The sequence below is a fragment of the Gadus morhua genome, chromosome 15 (genome assembly GCF_902167405.1).
Source record: "Gadus morhua chromosome 15, gadMor3.0, whole genome shotgun sequence".
Lineage (NCBI taxonomy): Eukaryota > Metazoa > Chordata > Actinopteri > Gadiformes > Gadidae > Gadus > Gadus morhua.
In genome coordinates, this window is record NC_044062.1 from 18,658,652 (window position 1) to 18,676,582 (window position 17,931).

Consider the following 17,931-nt stretch of genomic DNA (forward strand, 5'->3'; position numbering starts at 1 on the left):
GTCTGAATAAAAACACCACGACTCATTCCATTCATTTTTTCCTCTCAGTCTGTTTACGGGCTCCAGAATGACGTGCGGAGCCACAGCCCGACCCACACGCCGGCCCCGGAGGCCAAGCAGCCCACAGAGGAGGAGCTGCAGGAACAGGTTCTGGACCACAGCTCCCTGCACACCGGGGGCCCCAGAGTAGAGGCCCCTGAGTAGAGGCCGGACGAGTCTCGGACCCTTCCGTTCGCTTGCACTGCGTCACCATGGGACTCGTCCTACAGAGAGGGAGTTAATGCCGGGCAAAGTCTCGAATAAACCCCAGACTCGATTCTCATTGGCTGTTATCATCGCCACTCCTATGAATGACGATGCTAACAGCCAATGAGAATCGAGGACGTAGCTCTGGTGTGGCGTAGCTCAGGTGAATTGAGCTATTCTTATTTTGGGTTTACAACCGTGGGGGTTCTCATTTGTCGGTTTTTGTTGTTAATCCCATTTTAAATAACGTTTGCTTGGCTGGCTCTGAGTAACCAGCTAGAGTAGGGGATAGAGAATGATAAATGAAACAGAATAAACACAATTGCGTTAAACAATAATTACAATATGTAATTATAGGAGCACCACTGCTCTGCTATTAATTTATATTATTTTCATTGTCATAATTTTACAATGCGCTGTGCTGTGTGGCTGATTACAATGCCTTTCACAGTACAACGATTAAACCAATTAATTTCGAAATTGCATTCAAAAAATTATATATATATTCCAAAACAATGTTGGCTTACCCGAAACACAAAAGAATACATGAATAGCTTTAAGAATGACTGTGTGCCTCTCTGGTCCTCAGCCAGACGGACTGTCCTCCAGTCAGTCAGTCAGCCTCACACTGTATGCTAACACCTGTCTGCTCTGCTTTCAGATCACCTTTTGGCAAGTGCAATTAGACCGGCATCGACTGAAGATGTCCAAAGTGGCAGAGAGGTGAGCAATGTTCCCTCCGTGCATCTTGATTCAGTTTGCCCATCGATCTGTTTATCGAGTCCCTTAAACGGCCCGCCGGTGTTGCCGTGGGAACGGAGAGCGTTCCCGCCGTCGCGACCTTGGGCTGCGATTGGATCCCAGCGGGTGTCCTCAGCGGGTGTCAGTGGCGGCCCTTGGAGTGGGGGCACACACACACACACACACACACACACACGCACAATGATTTCACATCTGTCGTTGTTCTGCTCTGAAAGCAAGCGTGTGTGTGTGGGGAAGGGGGGGCTGTACAACTTGGTTGACTAATTGTCATGGCCTTCCATTCAAGAAGCAGGGTCACACCTTTCCTGACTTTTGTCCGTCCATCTGGGTAAAGGTTAAGGAGGAGGGGGGGTGGGGGGGTTGTAGAGCGATGTATTCGCTTCATGAATCCACCCCTGTGTATTACACACACTTGTTCTCACCCGCTGTATACACCATACATCAGAGATGAAACATGCAATATAGAATTCAAAAATTTGTTTAATTGAAATGATGAATGATTGGAGTGAAGCCCGGCCCCCCGCCTGCTGAGACATTCCAGGGCATGTTGTTGAACATGTGTTGTTTGTGTTCTGGTGTCAGCTTGCTGGCTTACACGGAGCAGTACATTGAATACGACCCGTTCCTGACGCCGTCAGACCCCTCCAACCCCTGGATATCAGATGACAACGCCATCTGGGAGCTAGAAGCCAGGTGTGTGTCTGAGTGTGTGAGTTTGTGTGTGTCCTTGTACAATATAACAACCCGGTCTCACGAAAAGTCGTGACACTGTCATTAATTTATTTAATCTATTGAAACGTGATCAGGATCACGTATTTTCAAAATTTTCGTGTTTTACAGCACAAATTTCAAACCCATGTATTTCAAGTCAATGATAACTAACAATATGACAGCTTTTGGCCACCCATTTCTACTTAAACTTGTCTGTGAACAATATGACAGCTTTAGGCCACCCGTTTCTACTTTCACCTTTGATTCTGAGAAATTGTGACAATTCACGGATATATTAAATGCAGGTGCGCTGTATGTCTTGATGTTTATTTTATCTAGCCATCTACTGTCTTGTTTTTGGTTATGTGAATGAAAGTCCGCGTCGACGCCTCGCAAGTCCAGTGTCGCGAGCGGACGTTGCCATGACATCTAGAAATCATATCGTATTTAATGGGTTGTCACTAATATTGATGTGTTGGGCTTGATTATAACTCTTGAATAATATTGTTTGCACCACGGCCGGAAATTTGTGCTTTAAAACACGGAAATTTTGAAAATACGTGATCCTGATCACGTTTCAATAGATTAAATAACGTGACAGTGTCACGACTTTTCGTGAGACCGGGTTGAATATAATGGTTCATTGATTAATTGATTGGTAAGATTAGCGCGCAGCATATATTTTGTTCCCAAACATATTTGAACTATACTATTTTTATGATTATTGTTAATACTACTATGAGTATTTCTGTGCTTTGTACTTATATAACTATAAATACCACTAAATACTTAAATAAAGTCTCCCTTCCCCAGTAAGGAGCCGGGCCAGCAGAGAGTCAAGAGGTGGGCTTTCGGGATAGATGAAGTCCTCAAAGACCCCATTGGCAGAGAACAATTCCTCAAGTTCCTGGAGTCAGAGTTCAGCTCAGAGAACCTAAGGTGAGGCAGTGGTGGAACACACACACGCACACACACACACACACACACACACACACACACACACACACACACACACACACACACACACACACACACACACACACACACACATACACACACACACACACACATACACACACACACATACACACACACACGCACACATACACACACACACATACACACACACACGCACACACACACATTATGACACGCACACACACACAGCTTTGGCCTGTATAGCAACAGGATTCGAATGCCTCCTCACCGCCCTCTAGTGGTTACAGCCAGCATTGCATCTGTTCAATGCAAATTCAAGGTCACTGTCGAATTTCACTAAAACTTACTTCCACTCCAAAAAACACTTGTTCATTGATGAGCTATTGTTACCTGTTAACATAGTTGTTAGCCATAGTTGTTAACTTCTATTTTTAATAACAATATTCAGCTCAAAGCTGAATTGAAGAGAGACTAGCTTCCAGACGTTGGATCCCTATGACAACCAGAATCCTCCTCTGCAAATAAAATAAATGTGTGCACCAAAATCCTCTATACTGCAGCCCCGGGCAGATCACCGAGCTCACAGTCAGAACACATTGTGCAGCACATCCACCGCAGTGGTTTGGCAAATACATCCCTGTGTCTATATTAGGCTCCACCTATTTACATGTCTACCTCTCAAGCCATTCAGCCCGATCCATCCTGTAGCGGCTCTGCGTTGACATCCAGCCCGACGCCCCATGCTGTTACTGTGACGTAGCTAACCTGGCTGGCAGTTGGCCTCATCTCAACATGGAGAAACCCGGGGAAAAAGGTGGTCGGAATGGGTGGATATCGGCGTGAGGGCGGGGCTTAAGAGGGAGCGACGTCGGGTTCAGCTCAATGGTTTTAGCGGCGGGAGAAGGAAGATAGGAAGGAGCTGACATTGGTTTAGATTGCATGGGCTAATCGGCGAGAGGCCAGAGAGAGGGATAGCAGAGGGACCGGCGCTGACTGGATGTGGCTGATGACACCGACCCAGGCTCCCAACCCTAGCCTCTGACATCATGAGGCCATGTGACGTCATTCTGCAGATTCTGGTTGGCCGTCCAGGAGCTGAAGAAGCGTCCCATCAGAGAGGTCCCCAGCCGGGTGCAGGAGATATGGCAGGAGTTCCTGGCCTCCGGGGCGCCCAGTGCCATCAACGTGGACTCCAAGAGCTACGCAAAGACCACCCAGAATGTCAAAGACCCCGGCCGCTACGCCTTTGAGGACGCGCAGGTCAGCTGGTTACGAGATTGGATTAAAGAATGCAGCGGAGGGTTTTATCCTGCTATCCTCAATTGTTACTATTTTAGACATACACCAATAGACTTGGATAGAATTATTCAGAATTATAAAAGGCTGTTAAAGCCTACTTTTGTCTAAACCTTACAATTATTTCAATGTATTGCTCAATTATATAAAATTAATTTCCTTTTGTATTTTATCGTTTAGTTCTAAAATAGTATTTTAGTTTTAGCCAAAATGTGTATCATTATTATAAGTTAAGTATTTATATTTCAGAAATGCCATCCTAGTCCCCACGGTATCCTCATAGCCAATTAGTATAACAGTGAACTTGAGTCACCGAATACGTTTGGGTGCTGATCACCCTCTCTAATGACAGGAGCACATCTACAAGCTGATGAAGAGCGATTCCTACAGTCGCTTCATCCGTTCTAGTGCCTACCAGGAGCTATTACAAGCCAAGAAGAAGGTGAAGCGCCACTCTCTCACACACCATGGCTCGTATTGAATGACACCTCCTTGTTTGGAATGGCACCTCCTAGCTTTGATTGACACCTCCTAGTGTTGAATGACACCTCCTAGTTGTGAATGACACCTCCTAGTGTTGAATGACACCTCCTAGTTGTGAATGACACCTCCTAGTTGTGAATGACACCTCCTAGTATTAAATGACACCTCCTAGTTGTGAATGACACCTCCTAGTTGTGAATGACACCTCCTAGTATTAAATGACACCTCCTAGTATTAAATGACACCTCCTAGTTGTGAATGACACCTCCTAGTATTAAATGACACCACCGAGTTGTGAATGACACCTCCTAGTTGTGAATGACACCACCGAGTTGTGAATGGCACCTCCTTGTTTTGAATGACAGCTCCACCTTTGGAATGACCAACAGGCCTCGGTTGTGACGCTGTTTGGTACAACCAGAACTTTTTTTTGTAGTTCTAATATATAGTTGTTCTACTTTTGTTATGTTGAGGTGTTGGGCAACTCCCAGCTGTAATGGGTTTGAACCCCAATGACCGCATTCAACCTGTAGGCCTCCTGTTTGCTTGTATTGCTGCCATAATGTATATCAATTAGGACACTCATTGCCCTCCTAACCATCCATAGAAGGAGGGATCCCTCACTATGCATTCCTTCTAGAGGCTTCTTCATTGACAATTCATTTATTATCCTTGCTCTGTAGGGAGGCGTGATAAACATATGTCCTGTAAAGCCCTCTGAGACCGAGTGTGATTAAGGGCTATACAAATTAAATTGACGTGACTTGAGCTGGATGCCTAACCCACTACTTGCTCCTAAATGGCATGTATCTTCACTATTCACTATAAGCCGCTTTTGAGTAAAGCGTCTTTTAAATAGTAAACATGCCCCTATCATTTAAAACACCACCCATGTATTAGCTCAAGTTATGGCTCTACAGCTACATCAGCTATCAGATATCATATCATTTCTGATTTACTTTCTTGTCTTTGTCATTTCCCGTGTTCTTCCTCCCATAAGTCGGGAGTGCTTCAGCAGCGTAGAGCGTCATGTGACAAGTTCACTCGAGCCATGGTAACCGCACATGCTGTGGGCGTGGTGTGATAGAAAACAACGCATGCCTGTGGACTGCTGCTCCTCCTGACCTGTGTTGTGCCTCTTAATGACCCGTTTCCCTTAAGGTCCTACTGCTCCTCGCTTACCTGTTATAGCTTAGAGGGGGACTCACTAAGACCACGCCCTTTCCTCATGCTTTCATATGTCCTTCATTTTCACACAAACATACTTTAGAAACAGTGTTGTGGCTGTGGCTCAAAATGTTGTTTTGATTGTTTTTTATTGCATGTGATATTGGTCCAGGCAGAACTATGTATTTACTGAGGTAAATACAAACCTATGAGGTAAAAAAAAACACTTGGGAATCGATTGATACAGCTTGTGAAAGTTTATAATTGTTTCAGATGTGTTTGTTCTTGGCATTTATTTTGCAAGGCAGGGCTACTTAAAAGCAAAGTGGTTTCGGATATTGGTTTGGACCCACACTCTCTCTTTATGTCTTAAAGTGTAACTTTAAAAACAAATGTCTAATACTGTTATCTCTCCCTGCCTCCACAGAAAAGTAAGAACTTGTTCTGAAGGATTTTGCTTCCAGGTAAAGTAGAACATTTTACGTTCAATGTTAGTATTTATAGTATAGTGTGCAACTGAAGTGTCTCGTGACCCTTTTAGTGCCTCTAACACATTTAAAGTGACACGTGAAAACTTAGCGTTTGAACTGCGAATTATTTTAGGATCAAGAATAAATTCGGAAATGAATGCTAGTCAAATGGTTCTCCTTCTCTTCGCTATCCTCTCCATTCATTCCCTCCTCGTTCAGGGGAACCTCCCACCACCGAAGAGACAGAAGATTCTTGTGCCATCATGCTACAACCAACGCAATCTCTCTCTCTCTCTCTCTCTCTCTCTCTCTCGCTCTCTCTCTCTCTCTCTCTCTCTCTCTCTCTCTCTCTCTCTCTCTCTCTCTCTCTCTGTCTCTCTCTCTCTCTCTCTCTCTCTCTCTCTCTCTCTCTCTCTCTCTCTCTCTCTCTCTCTCCCTGTGTCTCTCTGTGTCTCTCTCCCCTCCTCACTGTGGGGCTGAGCGAGACCATTGTCCGGACTCATCCATCAGATGTTTGCATGTCCGTGGAGACCGGGATCCAGCGGAGATCCTCCTCCTCTCTGCCTCTCTGTCTCTCCTCTAAGCACCCGATGAATTTACAGTCTATTGTTTTCTTTCTTTGAAAGGACAAACATTGCCAAATCTGGTGAAAATAATACAAAAAATGTGTAAAAAATAAACTAACTGGCGAACTTCGAGAAACGGCAAGCAGATTTAAGTTCCAGACATCGAGACAGGAATCGGACGCAAACAGTTTGCCGCTTTTTTTTTTCGACTCGAGCCGGAAATTACGATGTTGGACAGAAAAGATGAAAAAAAAACTAGCTGTTGAAAAAAATAAGAAAATGCCAACTTAAAGTAAAAAAAAGGAATCTTACCAATATGTCATCATTGTTCACTGTCTGAGATCGCAAAATACGCAATGGGAGGTGTTGTATGGTATGCATATACAATATATATACATAGAAATATATATGATTATTTATTGGCCATTTATTTTGCATTGCGTTACTTTTACTGCACTTCAATACTTAGCACATACGGTATTAATTGCACTTGTAAAGTCCATTCAATGAAAAATGTCTATTGTCTTATGTAGAACGTAATTATTTGTTATTCTCTTCTGCATTTATTTTTATAACATATTTAAAGACACTTTTACTTAAAATGTATTATTAAAGTTGGCCCCTTGATCTGTTTTCTTGTTCTGGCTTGTATTTTGACGTTCTTAGCTTCCTTTTTCAATATGTAACATGTTAACTAATTACATCTAAAAGCATCTGTGGTTAATATACTCTACTTCTATTTTTACTGTATAACAGTGTGCACGTAAGCCTAATACCACTAGGTGGCAACATATCATTTCCCTAAAGCAGGGATCAGTTGAAGCCAGGGCACTGTGACGCATTGTGACAGACTTCTTTATAGTAGCGCATTTAAGTGAAGTTTGATAGTTTTCTGGTCTACTGAATTTTTTGTTTTTCCGTCCATCTATTGTATTAATGTATTCCGCTTTAGCTCATCTGCGGGTTTCCTCGTCCTGCCGAGGCATCACTCTTTAGTGTGTGCGTGTTAAAATGAACCGCACCAGACAAACGGCGTCAATGTTGCGTCTAGAAACGTGAATAATGCGAGCACTTTCTAAGCCTCCCGTCAGCGTCACTGGGCGCAACCATGCAGTGATTCATGCGTTGTGGCCGCGTGTCTATTTAAACCCTTCTAATGTCAAAGTGTGGTCACTCAATTGATCCCATAGGCAGACGATAGATTGACAGTTAGACCTTTGTTTTTTTGGTTGTTCGTGATAAAGTGCATTGTTTGTGAAAAGATATGTCAGTGCTTTCAAAGGTCATATATAGAAGGAAAAAAAAGATTAATGAACGGTTGTCTAGCGGCCTCAAGTTTGCCTAAATCAGGCAGAATATAATTATACCATGATCTGCTTTATTCGTTGAGAAAGGAGTAAACCCCCCACAAAGAAACAGGGCTGATACAAACACACACGGGGAAGACGCTCGAGAGGGGATGCCCGGAGAGAAGGAAACATGGGGGGGTGGATGGGGGGGGGGGCTGGAGACCTTAATGTAGTAATAATAAGTGTGGCTCTGGGTTGAGTCGCACTGTGGGCCAATAGGAGAAGCCCTCCTCCCCGTCTTGAGGAGGGAGTGGAGGAAGGTGGTGGTTGGGGAGGGGGGTCAAGTAAGACAAGTACTACAGTGAGACGCGCGAGCACTCTCATAGACTCAGACCACAGCTCCAGTCTCCACGGGACTCTGATATTATAGGGCTCCTACTTACTGACAGCAACTTCCAACAAAACATCCCCTCGGTATATAAAATAAAACCTGAGAGAGACCAGAGGGTCCGATTTGCGAGGAGACGCTTCTGGAAAATGGAGAGTTTTATACAAGTCTGACATTTTCAGCGTTCAGGAGGAGGAGAAGAGAGCGAGCGAGGACCAACGCTGACAGGGATACTACGGATCACACGTTGCCATGGAAACCGCAGGCTGGGAGCGGTCGCGAGGACCATCCAGGGTGGCCTTCTCTCCTTGACTCGAGACCGTATCATCCTAGTACCTAGCCAGCTGAGAGAAAGAGGTAGGTCTCCAAATAGTATCACTGATGCCCTGATACTTCAGACGCACACATGCAAATCATATTGGTTTTACTTCCACAAAAAATTTCGGAACTAACTTTGTTAGTTTCTGGATTTCATTTTCCAACATAAAATCTAGGAATACAATTGTGTCAATAAAAATAAATAGACAAATAAAATCACCCATAACAGTATTTGCTGGGTTTATTCTAACATGAAGACTGTTTGTTCCAGTTCATAAATGTTTTGTAATTAAATCCTTATGCAGACTAATACAAAAAAAACAACTAGAGGCATAGCGCTACATAATGACAATTAATTGGCCAATAATAAAACATTATTTATCAAAATATAACAGCGTAACACGTTTCTGTGCAATAATATAATATATGCTAATACATATACATAAAAACACATAATTGTATAGTTATTATGTTGAATCAATACATTATAATCTATAACAATATCATTCACTTATTGAGATAACTATTTAGATGTGGAGATGCATGTACTTGTAGGGGAACAGTGTGGATCATGAAGTGAATGGGAGCCTCAGTTTGTTAGTGAATGGATGGATGCCTAAGGGAGTGTGGTGTGTCATTTGATAGACACTAGTTGTACAACATCTTGCTAACACTGTCTGTGCCATGGCTAAGGCTCTCCCTGGCGACGCCTAAAGTAAAGAAAAAACAACACAATTAAATAAATACATAAACAACCCAAGCCTTTAAGGCAGTGCATGGCATTTCGAATAAAAGCGCCATCTAACTGACTATAATTAGCAGCGAAGCGGAGGTTTGGGTGAATTAGCATTGCGTGCAGGAGAATTAGTCAACGTTGAGTGTAAGCTGTTAAGTATGACAGTTAAATGTGAAGTTTTTGACAAATATATCTCAAGGGCATTATAAATCTGTATTATTTGTGTGTGTATCTGGCAGAGGAAGAAGTTATATCTTATAGTTAACTGAATTTTTTTTCCTATGCATGTGTACCTTTTAACAGAATACCATTTGTGCATATACGTGCGTTTGTGTGCATGAACCCGTGTATACGTGTGAGTTTGAGCCAGGAGTGTGTCTGTGTGCATGTGTGTGTGTCTGTGTGTATGAATGTGTGTGTGAAGGTGTGTTTGTGTGTGTGTGAATGTATGTTTTTGTGAACGTTTGTATCAGTGTGTGTGTTTGTTTCTGTGAACGTGTTTATCAGTGTTTCTTTGTGTGTATGTGGGTGTGTGTGTGTGTGTGTGTGTGTGTGTGTGTGTGTGTGTGTGTGTGTGTGTGTGTGTGTGTGTGTGTGTGTGTGTGTGTGTGTTTGTGTGTGTGTGTGTGTGTGTGTGTTTGTGTGTGTACATGTGTATCAGTGTGTTTGTGTGTGTTTGTGTGTGTGAATGTGTTCACCGGTGTTTGTATGTGTGTATGCGTGTGTGTTTTTGTCTGGTCGATGGCGGGAAGCTGCCCTTCTAATCTATGTTAGTGCTCTGTTGACCGCACCACCGTGTCCCCTCTAAAGTCCCAGAGGACACAACACAACACACACACCAAACACACACACAAACACACACACACACACACACACACACACACACACACACACACACACACACACACACACACAGCATGATAGAAGACTTGATTTGATGAATCTGATGAATCTGGTGCCAAAAAAGACTCCACTCTTCTCAGAACCTCTCTCACCTATCAACACCATCATCCCCATAGCTTCAATTAGCAACACAACCATTACCACGAGCACACAACACCAACCCCATCACTGATCTGCCTCAGCCCCGCCCCTACGCCCCCTACAGGGTGCAGCGCATCAGAGCAGCCCCCACTTTAACCCCAAACCCCACCACCCCCATCTGGGTAAGTATCGTGTCGGAGCGAAGAGTCATTATTAAGATGGATCGTGGTGACAAACGGCCTGAATCAGCCCAGGGCCCGCGGCGCTGCCATGATGCACATTTGCACCCGGATTCTCTTTTTCCACAACTGTTAATGAGCCGGCAGCAGAGCCCCGTTTAGGAGAGTGAGAGTCCGCCAAGGCAGATAATGACATGGTTGCACTCTCGGTGTAATGGGCTCCAAGTGAAAACACTGGCGGTCCCTCGCACAGTGTGAACGAAACCAAAGACCATAGGGCCCCTAGCCACACTGCACTGTTATTCTCTCTCTCGGTCTCTGTCTCTCTCTCTCCCCCTCCGCCTTTTGTCCCTGCTGTCTCTCTCTCCTATGTTTCTATTTATACTATATAAATAGTTATATGATCATAAATACACACACCTATATAGGCCTATTTGAAATACATGTACTGTGTATATATATGCTGTCAGTTTGCATCTGTGTGGTCACGTATATATGTGTAGGCACATTTTCCCGTGTGTATGTGCGTGTGTCTGTATGTGTGAATGTTGGGAATGCATCCGTGTGTAAGTGTGTATATGTATGGACATTTGTATGTTGGCATGCATGTGTGTGTGTGTGTGCTTGTGTGTGCATGTGTGACTGAGTGAGTGATGGAGTGTGTGGGTGTGCACGTCTGTGTTCGTCTGTACGTGTGTGTGTGTGTGTGTGTGTGTGTGTGTGTGTGTGTGTGTGTGTGTGTGTGTGTGTGTTTGTGTGTGTGTGTGTGTGTGTGTGTGTGTGTGTGTGTGTGTGTGTGTGTGTGTTTTAACAGTGTTTAAGCTGCATGGTGAATTAAACGCTGTTCTACTGTAATTAACTGCACTTAGCAGTCTGAGTATGAGACACAGTGACGCACCTATAATTGAGGCATCAGGTTTTGTTTGTTTTAACCTGCCTTTGAAGACACGCTGGGAAAATCTTTCAGCAGGCTTAGCGGTAGCGCTGGAGTGCACATTATCGTCTACATGTGAAAGTCCAGAAATTATAGAATATTTTCACTGAACGATTTCGGAAACACAAAACGAGCACGAGAGCAGAGGTGGTCATTAAGCGAGTTTTTGTTTTCGCTCGGAGACCCCGGAGCTGTAATCGGGGGGGTGACTTGGTGTACTACAATGTGTTTCCAACCGACGGATGGAAACAGACACACATTCCGCTGGATAATAACAGCTATTTTCAGCGAGCAAATGGTGTCTAGCTCAGCAGTCTCCAAGCGGTCCCCTTATTTATTTCTGGTATTTATAATTTCATTAGAGTATTGAAATTTGGAACTTTTGGTCTGCCACAGTTCAGTAAAAAGAAACGCTCCTCAGAGTACTTGTGGCGGTGGTCAGAGTGTAGGATTGTGTTTATGGACGTGTTTTGTTTTCAGAATGAAAGATATGGTGCGAGTCTGTCTGAGCTTCGACACGAGAAACCACAGTCTCCTTCTGTCTCCACCCATTCCTGATTACTAGCGTATGTCAGAGACAGAAAGAAAGAGTGAGGGAGGGGGAGAGAGAAAGTGACAAATATCTGACAACGGAGATAACCATAGAGAAAGTTAGAAAATCCATGAAAAAAAGAGAACGGAAGATGGATTCTGAGATGAGCTGTGTGAGAGAGAGAGAGAGAGAGAGAGAGAGAGAGAGAGAGAGAGAGAGAGAGAGAGAGAGAGAGAGAGAGAGAGAGAGAGAGAGAGAGAGAGAGAGTGAGAGAGAGAGAGAGAGAGAGAGAGAGAGAGAGAGAGAGAGAGAGAGAGAGAGAGAGGGAGAGAGATCAATAGAAGTAGAGAGGAATACAGCTTAAAACAGTAAGTTCATTACCCTCCCCCACGACCCCTCTCTGTCTCTCTCTCAATCTCCCTGACCCTTAAAACCAGCACCCCCCCACCATCTGAGACCAGGCGACCCAGTCCCTCCCCAGTCTCTCCCCATCCCTCCCATGTGTCAAGCCATTGCAGAAAGCCGGTCTAGTCCGGCCACTGAGATTGATGATGGTCGCGCTGCAGGCTCCGTCCTGTCATACTCGGGTCCCTCAGAGTTTGGAGGAGAAGGAGATGGATGTGGGGGGGAGATGGGGGGGGGGATCATCCGTCATGCCCCCCCGCCTTTCTACAGTGGGATCAGCTGATCGTCCCCCCCTGGTACCAAACCCTCCCCTGGGCTCCGTAACTCAACCACAGCACTATGGATATGATTATGGTTCAACAACAGTAAAGAGGCACTGGGGGTGGGGTGGCTTCTGGTGGTCAGCACAAGGGTGTCGGCCCAAGGTACGATGGTTTCTTGATGTGCAGTCAGCGGTCAAGGGACACTGCTGGCTGTGACTAATAGCCGTGTTGTAGACAGAGGGGTGGCGCGGGGGGAAGATGGAGTGGGGGTCGAGACCCCTCACTCGTTCAGTGGGTGGCTGGGAGGAGGGAAGGAGCAGAGGGTCTCCACTGTCATAACTCTTCCTGCATTGTTTGAGCCTGCGTCTGTGTGTCTCTGTATGTGTGTGTGTGTGTGTGTGTGTGTGTGTGTGTGTGTGTGTGTGTGTGCGCGTGTGCATGTGTGTGTGGGTGTGTATGTCTGTGTGCGTGTGTGTGTGTGTTTGTGTCGGTGTGTATGTCTGTGTGCGTGTGTGTGTGTGTTTGTGTCGGTGTGCATGTCTGTGTGCATGTGTGTGTGTGTCGGTGTGTCTGTCTCTGTCTGTGTGTGTGTGTGTGTGTGTGTGTGTGTGTGTGTGTGTGTGTGTGTGTGTGTGTGTGTGTGTGTGTGTGTGTGTGTGTGTGTGTGTTTCTGTGTGTGTGGTTGTGTGTAGTTATCTTTGGCCTGAAAGCCATACCCACTCCTACGGTGCTCTGGTTGCAGAAGGTGATTTCTCCAAAGCCATTAGTCACGAGCCTGGTGCCTTGGACATCCTGCGCTGCCTCGGGCCAGGAGCTCCGGTCGCCCCCGCACCTTTGGTCGCAGGGTCCCTAAATCTGATAGTTTGGCCGAGTCTGAACAAGAGCCCTGCTGTCAATCTGAGTTCCAAGTCTCTGCTGAACACATCTGACTCCGTGGCAGCACCTCTAAAAGTCGGTATGGTTCCGTCGTTCTGTACGGGATCGAGACTGGGCTGCAGAATGAGTGAAGGAGCACATTCTCTTGAGAACCTAACATGGAAAACCAGCCCTTGGCAAACCTCCACCCTCTTTTTTTTAATTTCCTACTCAGGGTTTTTTCGACGGGGGTTAAAAAGTAAAAGCCAGCGCAGAATTCATCTTGCGGCACATTTCTGTCCGACGTACAAAACACCATAAAGGTGAACAGCTGCTGTCTGCATTACCGGGGCCGTGATGTAAAGACGTCAGATGTCCTCCGGCATGGCTCCGGATCATTCCGCCGTGACCCTGAGGGGTCAAGGCCGGGAAGAGAGAGAAAAAAAGAAAGGCGAGGTAAAGAACAAAGTCGATCGTGATAAAGTCATTTGTTCCATGTCAAAGTGAGACCAGGTCCAGGAAAAAAAAAAGGGGGGGAAGGAACAGAAGAGAGAAAAAGAGGGACAGATATTGAGAAATGTGCAGAGCACAGTAGAAGTAAGAGAGATGTCGTTGAATGTGAGCGGTCGCTGGCATCTCGGCGGTTTTGGTTCGCCGTCTGAATATCTGAGTCTGTGTCATGCAACGCTCGGCGAGAGCCACATCTGCTGGAAAGATGCTTGAGTGATGGTCAAAAATGTGCTGGCGCTAGAGAACCCTGACAGCGCTGCGCACTGACACATGCACGGCCCTGAACGGCCCTAAACAACAAAGTTGCTCCTTGGCCTGTGTGCCTGGACTCCAATAAAACACAAATACATCTCGTACCTTTCTACTTTCTTCCTGTAACAGAGACAAATGCGATGTGTGCGTGTGTGCTTGTGCTCATGTTTATTGTGCTGTAGTAGGAGACAAGAAGGGCTATCTGTGTGTGTGTGTGTGTGTGTGTGTGTGTGTGTGTGTGTGTGTGTGTGTGTGTGTGTGTGTGTGTGTGTGTGTGTGTGTACGCCTGGGGCACGTGCACACACAGATCGGTGTGTGTTCACGCTTGAACGCATACGTCGGCCCCATGGGTCGACCCTCGGATATTATAGGTCAGCGCCAGTTCATGTTGCTCCGTGCAGTACACAACCGCCGCAGAGTCTCTGGTTGGACTCCTGAAGGGCAGGCCGTCTCCAGCCCCGTCCCTAATAACATGCAGATGGCGCTCTCTAATGCCTGTTTACATATCTGCGGCATAGTTCACGACTAGCGTAAGCAAAGCCCTAATTATTTTAGCCGGCGACGAGACCAATAAAATCAACTTCCCTTTCTCGTTATGGGTGTTTAAGTGTGCGCTTTGATGCCGGTGCTCTGTTTATTTATGGAAGAGTTGTGTAGCCGAGAAGAAAGCAAATAGAAGTAATGACACAGAGACGCTGACAAATGGGGGCCCCCCCCAGTGATGAATTAATTTCCTCCACGAGGCCTGGGAGGCTAGAGCGTCCAGGGAGAGAGAGAGAGAGCGTGGAGCGAGCGGAGGTAGTTCCACCATACATACACATTTGGAGTGCACTTGGAAGCAATGATTGGCAACATCGGCAGCGATGATTGACTCTTCCTCGCTGAAGGACATTATAAAAGCTTTCAGGTTAGCGTGTCCCCGACGGCGCGATTCAGTTTACACACGTACACCAAGTGTGTACAACTCATCATATCATGTTATACCAGATGCATGAAGGCCAAAATGGGCCTATGTACAATACTCACATCACAATGTACAAACACTTTTTCTCTCCCTTTTCCCCCCTTCAGAATGTTTTGGAGAATCGCCTTCCCCGTCCTGTTGGCGGGCGTGCTCTGCATCACCGCGGAGATCCGGAAGCTCCGCCCCCAGGGCTCCTTCCCGTCCCCGTACAAGACCAAGGGGAACCTGTCGTCCGAGCGACACCACGCGCGCCTGCCCCCGCGGAAGCCCGACGTGCTGTCCTCCAGCCGCGAGGCCCTGGTGGTGACGGAGCGCCGCTACCTGCGCAGCGACTGGTGCAAGACGCAGCCCCTCCGGCAGACGGTCAGCGAGGAGGGCTGCCGCAGCCGCACCGTGGTCAACCGCTTCTGCTACGGCCAGTGCAACTCCTTCTACATCCCCCGCCACATGGGCCCCACTAGCACGGGCCAGGGCAAAACTCGAGGCCCAGGCTCCGGCTCCAGGAGAGGAGGCCACAACAAGGCCCAGCAGGAGCCCTTCCAGTCCTGCTCCTTCTGCAGGCCGCACCGCGTCACGCAGCTCACCGTGCAGCTGGACTGTCCCGGCTCGGACCCGCCCTTTAGACACCGCAAGGTGCAGAGGGTCAAGCAGTGCCGGTGCATGTCTGTGGACGTGAGCAGCCCAGGGAAATTATGAAAATCAGCGGTGCCCCCCGAATGAAAACTAACGACACTTTCAAGGGGTTCGAGTGATCGTCTCACTTGACATAATCCTGGTCGTTGGGACGATCCTGTTTGTGCATCACTAGCTGGACTCAATAGTAAGCAAAGCTTCAAGGAAAAATGAAGTCGCTATATCAATTCAGTTCCGTTCAATAAAGAACAATAAGACTTTAATTTTGACAGGTCCCTGCAGATCTATGCGGACTGTTGCTGTTCTGATGGAGTTCAAAGACTGATGAAGCAGACAGTCCTGAACATTCACGGTGTTGCGTCCTTACTCCCATTGCTATTGAGTTCCGTTCACTTGAATGTGTTTCATCTCATGTGAACAGATACAGATTCAAGCTGGCACCAAACTTGTAGTTTAAGTGAACTTATTTATAAAGCCCTTCACCAAAGTTACCCTCCGAAAGAGTTTTCGATTTTCAAATGAAAATTGTAGGACATCCCCTAACCGCATCTCCTGCAAATGGAAAATATCCTAATTTCTGGGTGCCTTTGGAGAAGTTGAACTGCTTAGAACAGAATAGTCTGGTCAATAGTGCAGCAATGACACAATGCCAATAGGACACTTACTACTCATCCTGTGTTCAGATCTTTGTGTGATAAGCTTAGCCAAGCTACAAGCTATTCCGTTTAAAATGCAAGAAAATCGAAATTGAATTGCAGTGTCCCCAAAGGGGTGCTATTAACTTTATAGGAAAGGCCTTAACCAAAAGTAAAGAAAAACACAGCCAGAGCCAATCACATTTTTCTGTATACTTTTTGCTACAAATATTATAGCCAGTAAAATAGATAGTGTATTATGTAAGCTGGGATGAAATGTAATATGTGTATACATATATATATATATGTCAAAAGTTTATTAAATATATTTCAATTAAGATTTTTTGAGTGGATATACTTTTTGATCAAAGGTTTGTTTGTATAACACTAATAAAAACAATACATATCATAACTGCTTTTGTTTTTCTTCTTTTATTTAACCCATACTAGATTAAACAATACAGTTTTACGGTCAAAGGCATTTTAATAAAAATTCATGTGGGATCACAAGGAATGATTCTGTTGCTCCAAAAGGACAGGACTGGACATGGAAAGGACAACACGTATGACGTAAAAATATCGCAAGACATATAGCAACATCAGTGGATTCACACCAGGAGGTAAAAGACGATTTAAGTAATAAAGTATGCTGAATCCCGAGGACAAAGGTTATGGCATTGTATACGCTCATAAACACCTACTATGCACTATGAGTCTGTAAATAAAAATATAGAATAAAGCTCCAGTGGTATTGTCACAATACAGCTAATGTTCAATAAAATGATTTCTTTCCAGTGTTTGTTTCATGTTTTGAATAATAGGTTTTGAAATTCAGTCTCTTTGAAGTCATGAATTCAACCACTTTACTTTGCTATATCTATATCTATTCATAAATATATATATATATATACATAATTTCTTCACACTGCTTCGACTCATTTTATGAGCCATATAAAATAGTGGCAACCTTAGAAAGTTCACACCTTTTTATTCCACTCTATTACTCTTCTACTTTGAATGTGCCAACAACAACCTGCAGATCTGGAAGCAACACAAACCAGCCCACAGGAACACGCAGAGCTATAGAAGTGTCAAGACGGGTCACGTCAGACTGGGACAACATGGATTCCTCAACCTCGTGCACAGCGATGGAAAAGATGCTTCCCAGTCCAGGCCTCAAATCTTCTGACTCAGTTTGGCTTTCTGTGGGACAAAGAGCACATCCACGTTTTTGGTTAGCAGCAGAGTAGCGGGCAGCGACGCTAACCTATTAGCGCAGGCACAGGGCCGAGGCGTTCTGAGAGGCGTCAGTGTTGTATGCTGCCGCCAGTCAAATAAGAGAATGATATGTGACATATGAAAAGGTATCACAAAGCTAAGGAGTGGATATGTTTAGCTTAGTACGGCAATGGTA

The 17,931-nt window shown here is 45.4% G+C and overlaps 3 protein-coding genes across 6 annotated transcripts in view; 2 read left to right on the forward strand and 1 right to left on the reverse strand.

Moving 5' to 3' along the window:
* rgs7a (regulator of G protein signaling 7a) overlaps positions 1-7,273 on the forward strand; it is a 52,803-nt gene extending 45,530 nt beyond the window's left edge. For all 3 annotated transcript variants that reach the window (XM_030378997.1, XM_030378998.1, XM_030378999.1), the window contains 8 exons: positions 49-147; positions 908-969; positions 1,591-1,701; positions 2,533-2,658; positions 3,732-3,918; positions 4,307-4,396; positions 6,032-6,068; positions 6,294-7,273. In XM_030378997.1, the coding sequence (XP_030234857.1) occupies positions 49-147; positions 908-969; positions 1,591-1,701; positions 2,533-2,658; positions 3,732-3,918; positions 4,307-4,396; positions 6,032-6,052 (696 nt within the window). In that variant the 3' untranslated portion in view covers positions 6,053-6,068; positions 6,294-7,273. The remainder of the gene's footprint in view (positions 1-48; positions 148-907; positions 970-1,590; positions 1,702-2,532; positions 2,659-3,731; positions 3,919-4,306; positions 4,397-6,031; positions 6,069-6,293) is intronic.
* Positions 7,274-8,230: 957 nt separating this feature from the next.
* On the forward strand, positions 8,231-16,929 carry grem2a (gremlin 2, DAN family BMP antagonist a). The gene is made up of 2 exons (XM_030379006.1): positions 8,231-8,674; positions 15,357-16,929. The coding sequence occupies exon 2, from the start codon at positions 15,358-15,360 to the stop codon at positions 15,943-15,945; it is 588 nt and encodes a 195-aa protein (XP_030234866.1). The 5' UTR covers positions 8,231-8,674; position 15,357; the 3' UTR covers positions 15,946-16,929.
* A 52-nt stretch (positions 16,930-16,981) lies between these two features.
* The window catches only part of fmn2a (formin 2a), a 48,346-nt gene continuing 47,396 nt past the window's right edge, over positions 16,982-17,931 (reverse strand). For both annotated transcript variants that reach the window (XM_030378976.1, XM_030378977.1), the window contains exon 18: positions 16,982-17,720. In XM_030378976.1, the coding sequence (XP_030234836.1) occupies positions 17,694-17,720 (27 nt within the window). In that variant the 3' untranslated portion in view covers positions 16,982-17,693. The remainder of the gene's footprint in view (positions 17,721-17,931) is intronic.